This window comes from Amia ocellicauda, chromosome 6, assembly GCF_036373705.1.
Source record: "Amia ocellicauda isolate fAmiCal2 chromosome 6, fAmiCal2.hap1, whole genome shotgun sequence".
In the NCBI taxonomy this organism is placed as follows: Eukaryota; Metazoa; Chordata; class Actinopteri; order Amiiformes; family Amiidae; genus Amia; species Amia ocellicauda.
The window spans coordinates 46,723,381-46,741,512 of NC_089855.1; the positions used below are offsets into that span (position 1 = coordinate 46,723,381).

General features: G+C 46.5%; 1 protein-coding gene across 1 annotated transcript; it reads left to right on the plus strand.

Annotated features, from left to right (window-relative positions):
• The first annotated feature begins 975 nt into the window (after positions 1-975).
• On the plus strand, positions 976-13,491 carry triobpb (TRIO and F-actin binding protein b). Its single transcript, XM_066707312.1, has 13 exons — positions 976-1,455; positions 4,850-4,906; positions 5,129-5,197; positions 6,114-6,203; positions 6,502-6,614; positions 6,821-7,295; positions 7,403-7,616; positions 7,743-7,854; positions 9,211-9,370; positions 10,080-10,193; positions 10,443-10,529; positions 10,607-10,779; positions 11,043-13,491. The coding sequence occupies exons 1-12, from the start codon at positions 1,450-1,452 to the stop codon at positions 10,766-10,768; spliced, it is 1,659 nt and encodes a 552-aa protein (XP_066563409.1). The 5' UTR covers positions 976-1,449; the 3' UTR covers positions 10,769-10,779; positions 11,043-13,491.
• Positions 13,492-18,132: the final 4,641 nt, after the last annotated feature.

Genomic DNA, 18,132 nt, shown 5'->3' on the forward strand with positions numbered 1-18,132 from the left:
CCCAGCTGGACATGCATTCCTCTGACCTGCAGGGGGAGCTAGAGCAAACACAGGGCAACAAGGTGAGACATACATTCACTCACTCTCTGCATGTACGTAGAGCCATGGAACACACCCAAAAGGAAACCAGATCACATTTAGTCCTGGATTGTTTTATGTTAGGTGTTGTGCCACAGTTTTACTATCTGCCTGTTTATCTATCTATCGGTCTCAGTGTACAGTGGATTCAGTGTACTGAACGTCATAGTCTGGAGGAGGTCAGTACTTAGGGGGGAGAGAAGGAGAGAGGGACGGTGGGAGAGAAGGGGAGAGAGGGAGGAGGATGGAGAGGTGGAATCCCGTGGGAAGTGATTTACTGACTCGCGTCTCACTGTCAGGGCTTGTCTTCAGCATTCCTGAAACAAGACTGGGGGCCATAGTTTCATAGATCAGGACTGAGAATAAAAGAGAGAGAGAGATGGGGGAGGGAAAGTGAGAGACAGACAGGGGATAAGGAGGGAGAGATGGGAGAGATGAGAAAATGAGATAGGAGAGAGTGAAGAAGACACAGGAGAGAGATATGAGAGAGAGAGAAGGGGGAGAGAGGGAGTGTCTGCCTAGTAGCAACACGCTTCTGTTCTAGTCTTCTGGAGGCAGTGTTGAGGTGGGTGGCAGTACAGTCAGCGAGAGACTGAGGACTTACATTGCTGTAGAGATTGTCACACCACCATCATAAATACAATCATAATATTATATACAGTCTTTTTTGTATTGTCATCATGATTAAAACCCTGTTATGTCTGAATAGAAACTATGGCATAACTGTGTATATAATATGAACACAGACCTGATTGAAAAATAAACCAGCTCGGATGTTTTTTCACACTGCAGATTTGAAGGAGAGTTTAATAGATACTCCTGCAAGCAGTGGGGGTTAATGCAGTGCAGGGCCGGCTCTGATTGGCCGGGCGCCATTGCTTGCCGGCCGCTGATTGGTCGGGGATCCGCCCAGGAAGTAGTCGAGGGAAACAGCGAGGTCCTCTCGCCGTGAAACTTCTCAACTTTTCGCAGAGTCGGAAATACAAACTTTTTATTCACTTTATTTATTTAGTTGCTGTTATAACCGGGATTCGCCCCTTTCCGCGGGCTGAGAGCGATGCAGCGGTACAGAGAGATGGGCAATGCGGCCGAACGAGGCACTTTTTTCCGATAGTTTCTCTACTTCTGGGTTGTGTTTGCTAACCTGAAGTAAAACAAAAAACAAAAACAAAACACGTCGGATTGGGGGGGAAATAACTAGTCGTTTTACCCAGATTCGCTAACGACTTCACCAGTCCTCTGCAAGCTTGTTTTGTTGCTTTTATTAATATTGCCTTTTTCTTCTGCTGTCCAAATCTCGGGGATTGATCTTGGGAGACATCACTGGCTGCTCAAATCTCTCCTCTATCTCTCTCTCACATCTGGCCAAATATGACGGTAAGTCCTGCTCACCTTACACAGCGATCTGCATCCAATCAAAGCGTTAACGAAAGTCCTTCACAGCAAGACTATATAATATAATACTATAACTTGCGCAGAGTAGTAACACTGCGTCTCCCTGCTGAGGAGATTAAGTTCCTGTTGCTCAGTATTATGCGGCTCGGTTGCTGTTTCGTCTGGAGGTTAATCTGCTTTACATTTGTACAGAAGAGAACAACTGTGTGTTTGTGTGCCTGCTATTCCTGCCCGTGAGAGGGAGGGAGAGGATCTGTTTAGGTTATAATCAGTGTTTTGTTTTTGACCGCTTATCTGTTGTGTATATGTGTGTCTGGTGGCATGCATCTGTGTGAGTTTGTATGTACCTGTGTGTCTGTATCTGTGGCTGCCTGTGTGCGGATGCATCGCGCCTGTTTGACTGTCTGTGTTGCCACTGTGTGCGTCTCTGTTCTTGGTTGCTCAGTTCCAGTCGTGTGTTGGTACTGCGGTATATTACTGCCTCATATTTACACACATTTTTATGCAAAGTGGTTTGCAGTACATATACTTAAGTGAGGGGTGAACTGGGCTGGACTGCATCAGGGTCACTGACTGGGCTGGGCTGGACTGGACTGCATCAGGGTCACTGACTGGACTGGACTGGACTGGACTGCTGTAGAGTCACTGACTGGACTGGACTGGACTACAGCAGGGTCACCGACTGGACTGGACCACAGCAGGGTCACCGACTGGACTGGACTGGACTGCTGTAGAGTCACCGACTGGACTGGACTGGACTACAGCAGGGTCACCGACTGGACTGGACCACAGCAGGGTCACCGACTGGACTGGACTGGACTGCTGTAGAGTCACCGACTGGACTGGACTGGACTACAGCAGGGTCACCGACTGGACTGGACCACAGCAGGGTCACCGACTGGACTGGACTGGACTGCTGTAGAGTCACTGACTGGACTGGACTGGACTACAGCAGGGTCACCGACTGGACTGGACCACAGCAGGGTCACCGACTGGACTGGACTGGACTGCTGTAGAGTCACCGACTGGACTGGACTGGACTACAGCAGGGTCACCGACTGGACTGGACCACAGCAGGGTCACCGACTGGACTGGACTGGACTGCTGTAGAGTCACCGACTGGACTGGACTGGACTACAGCAGGGTCACCGACTGGACTGGACCACAGCAGGGTCACCGACTGGACTGGACTGGACTGCTGTAGAGTCACCGACTGGACTGGACTGGACTACAGCAGGGTCACCGACTGGACTGGACCACAGCAGGGTCACTGACTGGACTGGACTGGACTGCTGTAGAGTCACCGACTGGACTGGACTGGACTACAGCAGGGTCACCGACTGGACTGGACCACAGCAGGGTCACCGACTGGACTGGACTGGACTGCTGTAGAGTCACTGACTGGACTGGACTGGACTACAGCAGGGTCACCAACTGTACTGGACTGGACTGCTGTAGAGTCACCGGCTGGACTGGACTGGACTACAGCAGGGTCACCGACTGTACTGGACTGGACTGCTGTAGAGTCACCGACTGGACTGGACTACAGCAGGGTCACCGTCTGAATTGGACCACAGCCGGGTCACCGACTGGACCACAGCAGGGTCACCGACTGGACCACAGCAGGGTCACCGACTGGACTGGACTGGACTGCTGTAGAGTCTCCAACGGGACTGGACTACAGCAGGGTCACCGACTGGACTGGACTGCAGAATAGTCACTAACTTGACCTCGGTTTTACAATTAATACAGTGTATGTTTCATGCACAACACTCTGTCTCTCTCACACAAACATACACTATTGATTGCTGAACTTCTCTCCAAACCCCCCCCCCAGATTGCCGTACAAAGGTAACTCTGTCACAAGACCCTGTATCGATTAGTTAACCAGCTGACTGTAACTCTTTCAAAGGATGTTTTTAAAAAGAAGAGCATGGTCATCATATTCAATTATCCGTAATGGGTAAAAATAATTCTCGGTAATAATAAGTAATTTGCAACTAATAATGTGGTTTAATAATTGCACACACTTTTCTGAAGGCACGTTTGGCTGCTGTGTGGGGAGTGTACTTTTCAATCACTTTGTAACTGGAAACAAAACAGGAGTTGAGTACAGCAGCTGTTAAAAATAGAATTTCCCGCTATTTTGAGTACTGTATCCATCCTGTTTCAGTCTTTGCAAAATAATACGGTGTTATTATTATTCAGCCTTGACACCACAGCAGTACTGGTTCGTTACGAATCAACACAATGTTTTACTGAGGAAATGGATTTGTCCTTGGAATGAACCAGCTCTTGTTTGTACACGTGTCTCACTCTCTCTCTCGCTGTGTGTGTGTGTGTGTGTGCGTGTGCGTGTGTGTGCGTGCGTGCGCGTGCGCTTATGATTACAAATAATAACTCTAATGACAGCTAATTCCCCACTCTGTATTTTGATAATTTCTAAGTGCAAGTCTGTGTCTTTTTGTCACATAATTGTACTTGCTCTAGTGTCCCTGAACAGTGTTCCTCTACCTCTCTCTACCTGTACCCCTCTTTTATCTCCATCTCTGCCTGCCTCTATCTGGCTCTCTAACTCTACCTCTCCCTGTCTCTCCTTATTTCTAGCTCACATTATGACCTAACAATTGTACATGATTATAATTGATATTATTGTGTAATTTAATGATTATTATGATTATAATTGTTATTATGATGATTTATTATTTTGGGGCTGCTGGTTGTGTACTGTACAAAAGGGAGAGGCAGGGATGTAGATGGAGGGTTAATAAAGACTCCACTCCTCTCTGACCACAATCACTCTGTCTTCAGCACTGGAGAGACAGTGCTCATGATGTTTCACACCATCTCTCTCTCTCTCTCTCTCTCTCTCTCTCACCCACACACACACACACCATCTCTCACCATCTCTCTTTCTCTTTCTCTCTTTAACTTTCTGAAAATGTCTGGGTGTTTCCGGTTGTTTTTACACTAGCCTGTGTATGTAACACGCAGAATACATACAGATCCTGACACACCCCGTCACACACAGAGTAGTTAACTGACACAGTCACAGACTGATATACACACACTTACAGTCACACACTGATGCACACATACATGTGCACACCACACTGATGCTCTGCTATAATCACTATTGCGCTCTCTCTCTCTCACACACACACACACACACACACACACACAGACTGACCTCTAACATTTGCATTACACAATACTGTGTAACCCATTTTCCCATGGATTATACGCAATGACCAGTATATATTCTATAGTTAATGAGTTTTAATCAGCAGTTCTAGGTAATTGTTTGTACTTTTATGTGAAAAATTCCAATAGATTTTAAAAAGTGTAATTCTCCTCTGTCCCTCTTTCTCCACAGCCTGATCTTCTGAACTTCAAGAAAGGATGGATGTCCAAACTGGATGAGAATGGAGAGGTACTGGTCTCACTGTCATTTATACTGGTTTAGTGGAGCTGTCCATATCATCTGTGTTGAGCTCTGTGTCCGTGCTACATATAGACGCTGTGTACACTGTATATCTGGTGTATTTTTACTGGGCATAGGCTCTTTTGTTTACTGGTGTATCAGTGTGTTCTGTAATGGTGTGACTGGTTGTGTCCCGGAGTGTGCACTGTAACTGGTTTTCTGTCTCCGCAGTGGAAGAAGCACTGGTTTGTGCTAACGGATGCAGGCCTGAGATACTACAGGGACTCGGTGGCAGAAGAGGTGAGACCATGTACTAACATTCCAGTGTATTAAGAATGGATTACCAGTGTTTTAATGGTGTAGTAGTTTTATCAATGCTATGTTTAGTAGTGCATTCACATGAATTGGGCACCTTTGGCAACAGTAATAAATCACACTGGGTTAATCCTCAGAGTACTTCAGGGTAATTTAGTCTTCAACAACATGCTTATCGTCTGTACATTCTGCCCATATTTTAGGTCTACACATTTTTTTATTGGACTATGAGCTACAAACTGTCTTAACCAATAGCAGAGAGGGTTGTGTAATATTAACCATTAAAATGCTTTTAAAACAAACAGGTTGATTTGTATTGGTTTAAATAAACATGTCCAAGAGGAGTTGTGAAAAATGGCAGATATAGAGAGAGTGATTTTTCTGGATTCAAAGGAGGAATGTTTTAACGGATTCTGAAATCAATAAAACTTTTAATTGGGCAAATTGTTTAGTATTGAAGACAGCGATGACAGTGATTGGGGGGCAGAAGTTGATGAGGAGGATGTATTTGCGAGGGGAGGTGACAGTGCAGAAGATGATGTTTCTGGTTTAATTCAGCTGGTCAACCTAAATGTCAGAATCCCCTTTTCAACCCAAATTACAGATTTGCCACAACAGAAAACAGCTTAGATTAAGAAATACACAGAAGTTAGGAGTCCAAAATTGATTTACCACAGTTCCGGCCGACTGGATGATTTCTCGACAAAGTAGATGCAACATTGCATGAATGTAAATTTGTTATTACTTTTATTGTTATTCATTATAATTGGTAGTAATAACAATAGTAAGTACCCTTGAAGATGCTTTTATATTTATTCAACACTTTGCATAACGTTTAACATATATATGGTATAGGAACAATGAAGCAATGAAGTATTATGTGTCTCTCTCTGTATTGCAGAAGGATGATCTGGATGGTGAAATAGAGCTGCACTCCTGTATCGACGTGTCAGAGTATAATGTGGAGAAGAACTACGGCTTTCAGATAAGGGTTTGTTGGTCCCCCATGCATCTGTGTGTGTGTGTCTGTGTGTGTGTGTGTGTGTGTGTCGATCCTCCCCCATGTCTGTGCGTGTGTGTTTGTGTCAGTCCCCACTGCATCTGTCTGTGTGTGTCGGTCCTGCCCCGTCTCTGTGTGTGTCTGTATGTGTGTCAGTCCGTTTCAGCTCTCTGACTCTCACTTTCTGCGACTCTCTGTCTGTGTCTGTCTGTCTGCTGGTGTGTCTGGGAGTTGAAACACAATCTGTGGTCTGACTGTCCATTTGTGTCTGTGTCTCTCTCTGTGCCAGACGCGGGAGGCGGTGTTCACACTGTCAGCGATGACCTCGGGGATCCGGAGGAACTGGATCGAGGTTCTGCGAAAGAGTGTCCGGCCCAGCAGCAGCCCCCCCGACGTCACGCGGTGAGCCAGCACACACTGACGCTCTCGCACAGCACATGGCTGCGGTGGCACATTCAGCAGTACTGACACACCCTGAGACCGATTTAACTGCACACCAAACAGACAGACACACTGAGCAGTACTGCACACTGACTGACACACTGGGACAGCCCTGCGCACTGACACACAATCTAACTCTTGTACAACTCTCTCTCCCTCTCCCACAGGCTCCCAGACACAGGCAGCAACAAGGAGAACTCTGTCAATCATGAGCGCCTCTCATCCCGCCGCCCGTCCTCCCACCACACCCTCGAGGTGGGCTCTGAGGTGCCGGCCCCGCAGCGCTTTGACTACGTGGAGCTGGCTCCTGTGGCCTCTGAGCCCCGGGGGGCGGGACTTCCTCCGCCCTCGTCCACTGAGAGGGAGGTGGGGGAGGGGTTGGGGAAGCGCTTGGAGGACAGGACCCGCTGGTTCGAGACCACGCCCCCCACTTCCAAAGCAAGCGGCGCCAACAGCCAGTGGGATGCCCTTCTGGCCCAGAAGGGGACAGTGCCCGTCACGGCCGAGGAGAGGCAGCGTCTGGAGGAGGAGGTGGAAAAGCGGTGGGCGGAGTTTGAGAAGCTGCCGATCAGGGAGATGCGGTCGCTCCCTCTGATTGGTGCACGCTCAGGGCAGGCGGCCAATGAGGCGCTGCTGAAGGAGGTACTGCGATGGGAGACGCGTCTGTGTCTGTGTGTTTCTAGCTGTGAGTCTGACTCTCTGTAGGAGTGTCTCTCCTCTGTCTCACTCCCTCCCTCCCTGTTCTTCAGGTGGCGTCTCTGAAGCAGGAGCTGCAGCGCGTGCGGGGTGGGGGGGGCCAGTGTGGCGGTGCAGGGGGCTCGTGTGGGCGCAGTCTGGAGGCCATGGAGCGCGCCCACCGGCAGGCTCTGGAGGAGATGCAGCGGCAGCACGAGCGGGAGAGGAGCGAGCTGGAGAGAGAGAAAGAGCGGCTGCTGGAGGAGGAGGCGCACGCCACAGCACAGGGTACTGAGGGGGTGCGCCATCCTGGGTGGTGCAACGGGTGGCGAGAGGGAGTGTACTGGTAGTTAGTGTCTTTGAAATACCGATCTTTTTTATTCACTCCCCCCCTCTCTCTTTCTCTCTCCCCAGCAATGGAGGCACTGAGGAAGGCGCACCTCTCAGAGTTACAGAGGGAGTTGGACAGAGCCCGGAGACTGGGGGGTGGCGGGGCGGACCTGCAGGCCCTCAGAGCACAGCACCAGTGAGTCTGTACTGCACTGTGTTACTAGTTATTCTCTTATTATCCACAGAGACTCAGGACTCGGGTTGATTCTCAGCTCTGGATCATTTATTCAGTGCAGAGCAGGGAAGAACACCCATCACTCCTAATGCAACTCTTAAAGCAGTGGCAGAAGTCCAGTGCAATATATACAGGGCTTCCCACAGGCAGCCCGCCTGGCCAAACAAATGTGTGAAGGGCCCAAAAAATACCACCTCCCACAACAACAACAACAACAACAACAAAAAACGTAAAGCACAAGCGCCCATGCTTTGAGTCCCACAGTCATTTGCCACAGCTAAACCCCCTGCTCGCTATTCCATGAGCACCCCCCCTCCACTTTATAATTCAGTAACAGACCACCTTGCCTGTGCACATTTCTGTGGAAACCCTGTTCTTTTAATGGGCGTATTGATTGGGAGGCTTGACAAGATAGAGCTTGTAACAGTACTGTCTCGTTTGACCATTTTCTGAAGCATCACCTTTCTATCATAGCAGTACTGTATGTGCACTGTATTACACACTGCACTATATTACACTGCACTGTATGCACACTGTACAGTAATCCCTTGTTTGACACGGTTTTGATTGAACAGTGTTTATATTTAGACATTGCTGTATAACACGGGGTGCAGTTTCGATCAGCCATGGGTTTCCACTCCTACACGACATGCAACAGACAGAGAATTAAGACATTATATACAAACTAAGTACAGCAGTTGTTAGGTACAGTTTTAATAGACATCAGGGGCAGTATTACACACTTCATATTTTATTTGTTAGATCTAATTAAAAGGAGTACTAAAAATGTATTTTTAATTTGTTGGTTTATACTAAATGATTTACGGATAGCTGACTTGGTTGGTTTGACTAATTATTCTATTATAGACCTTCAAAATTGAGACTTGTTCTTTATTTGCTTGAGGTTCTCGGAAAATCAGTTTTTAGCGGGTTAAAGGTCAAATGCTGCCCTACCCAAAAACGATATTGAATATCAGATTTTATTTTTACATGACGATAACAAAATCCTGATATTCACCCCAGTCTAATAACGGGTATAAATGAAGCCATTTCATACAGTGTGTATGTACTATAACCTTGAGTCTTACATACTAGTGTGCGCATGTCTGATTCCCCTTATTTCCCACGCCCTTGTACAACATGGCTTATATTCACAGTATAATTCATCAATGTATCCCCTGTGTTTCTGGCCTTCTGGATTTCTGAACTGTATTACATCCCACTGTACACGCACTGGACTCTCACTCTGTCACACCTTCACTCCCTCTATCCTTCCCTCTCCCTCTCTCTTTCTCACACTCTCTCCGTCCCCCTCAGGTCAGAGACAGAGGCCCTGCGCAGAGAGCTGGACAGTCTGTCGGAGAGATACTCCCAGAAGTGTCTGGACCTGAACAGGGCAGAGCAGAGCAGTGGAGAGAGGGAGCGAGAGATCAGCCACAGGGAGAGACAGATGGAGCAGCTGAGGAAGGAGAACCAGGTCAGAGAGGGATAGGGGATTAATACTCAGGATGGGCATTTGAAGTGTGACAGCATGGCGGGCGGGGGCGGGGTTGGGGGGTGGGGATGGGCAGGTACCACCTAGATTTTTCAAAAGTAGAATCTGACCAAAACCAGTAACATTACTTAAAAAAAAAAAAATTTCACCAATGGAAAAAGTTAATTTCCAGATATCTGTGCCATTTAATCTAGTTTCCTTTGTTAATTTTGTAAACGTGCTGTTCAAAAAACAAACGTATCTGACTTCTCCCTGTACCATGATCCGATTAACTTTGACAATAAATGAAGTATCCTAGATATTTTCCAGTATTTCTCTGTGGGATAAATAAACTGTGTTACAGTATTAAGTGCCTGTTTGTGTTGCTCAAGGCTGTCCTGTGTAGCTGTGTGTGTTGGCATATCAGTATGAAATATACAGTCGCAGCCACTGGTTGTAATTGGCAGAACTTATTCTGAAGAACAACCAATATATTACATTTGTATAGAATTATGAATACGCCAACAACACTCTGGGATCCATAACTTATCCAAACTGTAACACTGCACTGATCCAGTCAGTCATTTCTCTGGCTCTATGTTTGATTATTTTTGTCTGTCTGTGCATCTCAGTGTCTGTTGAGCTGTCTGTCTCTCTGTCTGTTCTTACACACTCTTCCTCACTGACTCTCTCTCTCTCTCTCTCTTCCCAGGAGCTGCAGTCCCGCCTCTCGGAGGAGATTGGTCGATTGCGTTCCTTCATCACAGGTCAAGGGTCAGATGAAGGCAATTCCCTCAGAAACAAGGATGGGAACTGTGAGCTGGAGGTGAGGAAAGAGATGCAGAAATGCTGAGAAATACTGCCATCTTGTGGACAGACACAGCAACTGCACCCACACTCTGTTCAGTCTGGGACCTGCACCGAGGCTCTGGCCCCGTGTCTAGCTGGGCTGGGCACACTTGTTGCTTGTTACTGGTATTGTGCGTTTGTGTTGTTGTTGTCATTGTGTGTGTGATGAGAGAGTGTTCAAGTGCTTGTGTAGGTGTTGTGTAGTGATTGTGTTGTGTGTTTGCAGGTGTTGTTGCGAGTGAAGGAGAACGAGGTGAAATATCTGCACAAGGAGATCAGCTGTCTGAGAGACGAGTTACAGACTCTCAACAAGGTACTGAGACCCTGATCGACGGACACACCGACCGACGGACACACCAACACCCTGTCTGACTCCCCCTCTCTCCCCAGGAGAAGCGGTCGGCATGTGAGCGCTATAAGGAGTTGTATGTGGAGCTGAGTGGGATGAAGAGCCGCAGCGAGCGGGAGATCGAGACGCTGCGGGAGCACCTGAGATTGGCAATGGCCGCCCTGCAGGAGGGACGGGGCCTGCAGAACAGCCTGGCCGACTGAGAGCGAGACGGGTCAGTACTGAGAGTGTGTGTGTGTGTGTGTGTGTGTGTGTGTAAGACTGGGAGAGGGGGTCCAGAACAATCTGCCCAACTGAACAAGAGACTAGTCGGGCAGGGGGTGAGGGAGAAATAGTGAGTGTGAGGCATGTTAATGTGCACACAGTGAGTAACACTACAGCACATCAGCACTGCACTGAGACCTGCACACTGTATTAGCACTAGTGGTCTCTGTTCCTCCCCAACTCTAACCCTTTCCTCCTCCCTCTGTTTTTCAGCCACGTCAGCTCTTGGGAGACGGTCCCTGGCAAAGATTTCCCCCCAGCTTTTTTGCTTTCGCTTTTGGAGACAGTGCCTTAGCCTTTCCTTTCATCAGCCAATGGGGAGCCAGGGTTCGCCCCATCTGATCACTAACTAGAGGCGATGGTTGCATTCTTGTAGTGCAGCTTTACACAGTTCTGCACAGATTTGCAGAATCCCACTAATCCCATTGGTGAAGCCGTGCATCTCTGCGCAGACCTATGGAAATCTGACTACACAAACGTGACTCATGTTGTGGGTTTGTGTGTTGCTGTGCTGCTCTACCTGCCTTTAACCACCTGTGATGTGGTTTAGATTATAGTGGTAGAGAGAGATCACAGTCAAGTGCAATGTTTTTTTTGTTCACTGTTTTTAATGATCACTTTTTGTTTATTATTGGGCCAGCACTGTGTAGACTGTAGTATAGTGTAGTATAGTAAAGGGGCCCAGATTGTCTTTATAACTTGAACAAAAATGTGATGTGGTTTTTAAACAAACCAAACCTTCAAAAATATTACCTGTTTTAAAAAAATTACTTTTATCCCCCAATATATTTTCTGAGTTTGATTCTGCTGTAGACAGGATCAGTCTGAGGGGTCGTTGTCGGGCTACTGGGCCCAGTTCCTCTGAAGCAGAGTTTCAGACCGTTGTCAGAGGTTACATCAGTAGCATTGAAGGGAGTGTGCGGTTTTCTGATTGTGTTTGTGAATGCTGTCAGTCAGCGAATCTAAGATATTGACAGTACATGGAGATGGAAAGACACAGACTGGGGGAGAGGGAGAGTGCGCCCTCTGCACACAGGGCTGCGCATCTTCAGTTTACAAAAACAGACCAGGTGAGACAGACGGACAGTGTGTTGAGGGAGGGTTGTATCTGACGGGCATGCAGTAGTTTGCACAGTGCTGGTGTTAAAGGCAGGTAAAGCAGTCAGAAACAACACAAACACTGACAACGAGACACAGCAGAAAACATACACTGGAGCGCCACACAAACTGCACTTTCTTTAACGTAAACACAGAGATCAAAGATTATGTTTTTATTGTTACCTACTTCGGTTTTGGGGGGCAGTTTTAGACTCTACATACAAGGTGAAGCAAAGGTCCCATACAGTAGCGTAAAGGAGTTTTTCTCCACCTGACACTCGGCCCCTCTGAGCTCTGTGTCCCTCCACCGCAGGCTTGGGGCTCTTGGCCGTGGGGGGGAAAGGAATCTGCACAGCTTCACCTCCCTGTCTCTCTGACCGTTCCCAGCGCACAGCTGCTGCTTTGTGACGGACGGTTGCAGATTCCTGTGACAGAGCCCAACTGTAGCAGCGGGACAAGGCCATTCACAGGACGAGATGGAAACTGTTTATAATGGGAGCACAGTCATTCATCTGCATTCATTAATAAAGTAATGCTCTGTAGTGACAATTGCTTCACCCTGTATGCATAGATGGATGGATGGATGGAAGGATCAGTGTGATATACATATACATGTATATATATATATTAAGAAATCTTCAATGGAGATGCACACAGACTCCCAGGGCACAGCTGTCTGATCCACTGCAGGATTGTGGGATATTTGCATCATCTTTAAAAGAGTGAATGAAAACCGCATTAATATTATGGGGGACCTGAGGGAGGGAGCGTCAGTCTCTTCCAAAAAGAAGAAAAACAAGTTACCATTTAAACTATTTAATTCTTATTTTATTCTTATTCTGATGTCATGTTTTAAATGGTTTGTTTACTTTCGGTTTGTCTGGTTGAATCCTGCTGTGGAGCTGCGAGGGAGAGGCTCAGGGCTGGACTGCCGTTACTGGAAACCCCCGATACCGTTTAATTCCCGGGCAGGAGCCCTGATTACAGTCATCAGCACCTGCTGTTGCAGTCACCGACCACACTCACTCGTTTTCTCTGTCCATCTCTTTGTCACTCTCAGCTGTAACAACTAGAGATTAACTTCACCCCCCCTTGTAACAGCTGGAGACATTCTCTCTCTCTCTGTGCACTAAACCAATGCAGCTCATACTTTAATACAAACCCTAATGTTGACCCAACAGGCGAGATGAATACTGGCCCTAATAGATAGACAGACACACATACAGGGAGAGAGAGGCAGAGATGCAGTAGGGAGATTGAGATATTCATAGCACATTACATTTGCCCCGTTTATCCCCATTTCTGTCCCCTGTACATGTGTTTAATTGTGTTTATTTTCTATAATGTAGTTAGTGAAGCTTTAATGAGCCAATAGAGTATGTTTTTGTTGTGTGGGAGAATAAGATTTAAAATCAGTCGATTACAACTGGATCCAAAACCTCTTTTTTATATAATTATTGACAGAGTGTTACATTTTTTATTCTAAAATATTATATATATATTTAAATACACATCTTTATGTCAAGTATCAATGTTTTACAATCAATAAAATAACAAAAAAACATTTTTAATTGTATATTTTGTGTGTCGATGTGATCTGCACCTAATAGCTGATTTTCATAACATCTTTTCAAACACTGATTTATTCATCAATTATTACAATCTCAAGAGTTTTGTACAATACTGACAAATGAATCAGGGCTGCAGGGCTGAACGCATTTTTTAACCAGTTATCATTTAGACAGTTAATATACTTATGGCTGAGGTAAATTCATTTATATATTTCAATGAAATTATACAATGGTTCTTATACAGAGGTTGTTTTCAATAATCTTCACAAAATGTAAGAATGTCTTGTAATGTGGCATCACTTACAGTATACTGTGCAAAATGCTTTATTTTAGCATTGTTGTACATCAGCCTTGTGAACGGAGATCTAACTATACACATCAATGCGAGCTAATGTGAATATTAACCAGCTTGATTTATTCCTGAAGTAATACAGATTTCTCAGTGAGGAGATCAGACAAGAGGAAAATATTTCTCTATACAAGGGGTTAATGTGTGTTATAAAAGTAGCCCCCCCACCCACCTTATAGCCAGACGAAACACCGTGAGCATCCCCCCCCAACTCCCCGCTCTCAGGTCAGGGGGTTCATAAAACATTCGCCCCCCCTAAAACCTGAAGTCTATAGCGACGTCCCTGGACGACATTAATAACATGCTGTCCTGTGTCAGCTCCCAGAGAGATTATTGGATGTTGTCTTATAACTGCTGATGTGTTTGACCATCTGTCTGTCTGTCTGTCTGCAGTTCTTTAAATCCGTGTGTCTGTCTGCAGCTCTTTCCTCCCATCTGTCTGTCTGTCTGCAGCTCTTTAAACCTGTCTGTCCCTCTGTCTGCAGCTCTTTCCTCCCATTTGTCTGTCAGTCTGCAGCTCTTTAAACCCATCTGTCTGTCTGTCTGCAGCTCTTTCCTCCCGTCTGTCTGTCTGTCTGCAGCTCTTTAAACCCATCTGTCTGTCTGTCTGCAGCTATTTCCTCCCGTCTGTCCGTCTGTCTGCAGCTCTTTAAACCCGTCTGTTTGTCTGTCTGCAGCTGTTTTGTCCCATCTGTCCGTCTCTCTGCAGCTCTTTAAACCCGTCTGTCCGTCTGTCTGCAGCTCTTTAAACCCACCTGTCCGTCTGTCTGTAGCTCTTTTCTCCCGTCTGTCCATCTGTCTGCAGCTCTTTCCTCCCGTTTGTCCGTCTGTCTGCAGCTCTTTAAACCCGTCTGTCTGTCTGTCCGTCTGTCTGCAGCTCTTTAAACCCGTCTGTCTGTCTGCAGCTCTTTCAACCCATCTGTCAGTCTGCAGCTCTTTAAACCCATCTGTCTGTCTGTCTGCAGCTCTTTCCTCCCGTCTGTCTGTCTGTCTGCAGCTCTTTAAACCCATCTGTCTGTCTGTCTGCAGCTATTTCCTCCCGTCTGTCCGTCTGTCTGCAGCTCTTTAAACCCGTCTGTTTGTCTGTCTGCAGCTGTTTTGTCCCATCTGTCCGTCTCTCTGCAGCTCTTTAAACCCGTCTGTCCGTCTGTCTGCAGCTCTTTAAACCCACCTGTCCGTCTGTCTGTAGCTCTTTTCTCCCGTCTGTCCATCTGTCTGCAGCTCTTTCCTCCCGTCTGTCCGTCTGTCTGCAGCTCTTTAAACCCGTCTGTCTGTCTTTCTGCAGCTCTTTAAACCCATCTGTCAGTCTGCAGCTCTTTAAACCCATCTGTCTGTCTGTCTGCAGCTCTTTCCTCCCGTCTGTCTGTCTGTCTGCAGCTCTTTAAACCCATCTGTCTGTCTGTCTGAAGCTCTTTCCTCCCATCTTTCTGCCTGCAGCTCTTTAAACCCGTCTGTCTGTCTGTCTGCAGCTCTTTCCTCCCGTCTGTCCGTCTGTCTGTAGCTTTATAAACCCGTCTGTCTGTTTGATGCTCTTTTCTCCCGTCTGTCCGTCTGTCTGCAGCTCTTTAAACCCGTCTGTCTGTCTGCAGCTCTTTAAACCCGTCTGTCTGTCTGTCTGCAGCTCTTTCCTCCCGTCTGTCTGTCTGCTGCTCTTTTCTCTCGTCTGTCTGTCTGTATGCAGCTCTTTAAACCTGTCTGTCTGTCTGCAGCTCTTTAAACCCATCTGTCTGTCTGTCTGCAGCTGTTTTGTCCCATCTGTCTGTCTGTCTGCAGCTCTTTCCTCCCGTCTGTCCGTCTGTCTGCAGCTCTTTAAACCCGTCCGTCTGTCTGTAGCTTTTTAAACCCGTCTGTCTGTTTGCAGCTCTTTTCTTCCGTCTGTCCGTCTGCAGCTCTTTCTTCCCGTCTGTGTGTCTGCAGCTCTTTCCTCTTATGTCTTATGTCTGGAGAGGTCCGGTGAGAGGTTTTCGTAAGAGAATTTGGAAATGCTTTGGTTTTTCAGTCAATCTAAATAAATAGTTGAACTGAAAACTCATAGGTCAATTGGTTTCTCTTTTAAGATTCTTTTTAGAGGGAAAATGCGGTCAAGTCACAGATGTGCAATAATCATTTATTTTTACAAAAATAGGAAACTAATATCATTCAATTATATTACTGAAAATAAGTAATATTAAGCTTCTGCTGGATTACAGTAAGAAACAGATAATACCCATTTTCTTCTTTCTCCTCACAGTACAGCTTATAGGCCAGTCTGGTCAGGCAGAAAGCAGTGTGTCTCTCTCTGTCTCTCCTCTCCAGCTCTGTCTTGTCTCTCGTTGCAGGATGAAGAAGTTAAGAGAACTCAAATTCTCTTTGTTTTCCCTTTTATAAGGTTTCCTTCCAACCAATAGCATTTTGCCACCACCATGACTTGGGTGTCTTATGCTAAAGTAATCTAGAAGTGGGGGTCATTTTGAGTTTGGCTAAGAGCCAATCAGAGGACAGGTCCCTTTTGGTCTCTGGTCATAAAGATAGGGTTACCAGGGCTACCAGGGGCTACCAGGGGCTACAAGGAGGAGATCTGTTTCCTCTACCAAACCAGATGGTATAGAATTTCCCATAGAAAAATACATTCTAACAAATAATATCTTACATTTTCTTTTACAACTGTCCCTCAGTCAATACCAAAAACAGTCCCTGCCAATCTGGGAAAGCCATTCAGTCCACAAACAGAGTTTTAACAAACAGTCTGTGGGCTATTTCTCCACCGTTTGATCATTTTTATCATTGACAGGAATTTCTACAGGGTACGTCCCGAACAGGTGCCTCAATGGCTGTTTGCTAGCTCGATAAATCGAACTTGCTCAGTCTGCATGCTATCTTTAATCTAAAACATTATACAGTCTCTTCAGTCTGACTTCGGATAGGAAGATTGAGGGTTGGAGTGCCTTTGCGGTCGTTCCTGGGGTTACGACGTCGAAGCGGCATCTCGGCCGTTTTTGGAGAACTTTGGATGGGCCAGCTGGCGTTCTAATGCTGCAGGTGTTGTGTCTGATAACCTTACGGCAAACAGGCAATGCCTTGCGCCTGTGTCTGCAGCAAGAAAAGTGAGCGACTCTTCCCCGAAACCGGCACACGAGCGCCTGACGCCTGGAGAATGCGGGAGTAGAAATATAGGGCACTTTTTCGAAAGGGGGGTTGCGGGGGATTGACCTTTGACCTGAACTTAAGTTGAACTCGGGGGGCCCCTTCCTAGGGGGTGGGAGGGTGTTTGTGCCGCGTCACAGAATAATTACCATATTGATGGGTTCTGAAGGAATGTGCAGGGTGGTGGGGGTCTTCAACTGTTTTTCAAACCCTCCAAAAGATTTGTCTTTAAGCCAGACTGATTCTTTAGTAAAATAGCTTTTTTTCTCTATATGTGTGAAGCTCCAAAAGAGCGCTATGTATACCCTTCAGATTCTTTAGAAAACATAGATATTTTTCCTTACGCGAGTGAAGCTCCAAAAGAGCTCTATTAAAGCCCTCCCGATTCTTTAGTAACATAGATACTTTTACTTAAGCGAGATCCTTGAGGCTGTCTCTTCAACAGGGCCAAAGCTGTTACCTCTTTCAAATGGACAAGGGTCCTGTTGGTCTGGAGCTTTTTGAGCAAGTGGGGGTGGCGAGGAGATGTCTACGTCTTTAGTAACCTCGGATCGGTGAAGAATTCGTATATTTGGGGGCGGAGTTGACAGGGCACTGAAGGAATAGCCTATCACGTTAGAGTTTGGTTTGAAGAATTTAAATATTTGTGGGCGGAGCTAACAGGGCACCAGAGGAATGTACAAGGGGGTTGGGGTCTTCAACTGTTTTTTCAATTCCTCCAAAAGATTTGTATTTTAAGCCAGTAAAATAGATATTTTTCTCTTTACACGTGTGAAGTGATTCTGTGTCTTCAGCATGTCCGACTGTATCTATGAGAAAACACCCGAGAGGAAAGCCCGGGCTAGGGTTCCTTCACGATGTGAGACTCGACCGAATCTGGGTTCTGGAGGATGATGAGACAAGGCGTGGATACCTTTTTAAAATGGACAAGGGGTATGTCGGTCTGGAGCTTTTTGAGTTAAGAGCTGGTGAGGAGATGTCTTTTGTAACCAGAATTGAGTACGCTTACAAGGATTGGATGCATGTAAAGGACTGGACAAGGGAAGGCAATGTGGATAAAGCATTAGAAGTGTTGAAACAGTGGAATAGAGATTGTGAAACTGCACCGCTGCCTCTGATGATTGAAAGTCACGACTGGGAAAGCGCTCTATCTGTGAATCAT

Coding starts and splice junctions, on each gene's coding strand:
- triobpb (XM_066707312.1), top strand. Junction 7,296..7,402: donor ATGAGGCGCTGCTGAAGGAG/GTACTGCGATGG, acceptor CCTGTTCTTCAG/GTGGCGTCTCTGAAGCAGGA. Junction 7,617..7,742: donor GGCGCACGCCACAGCACAGG/GTACTGAGGGGG, acceptor CTCTCTCCCCAG/CAATGGAGGCACTGAGGAAG.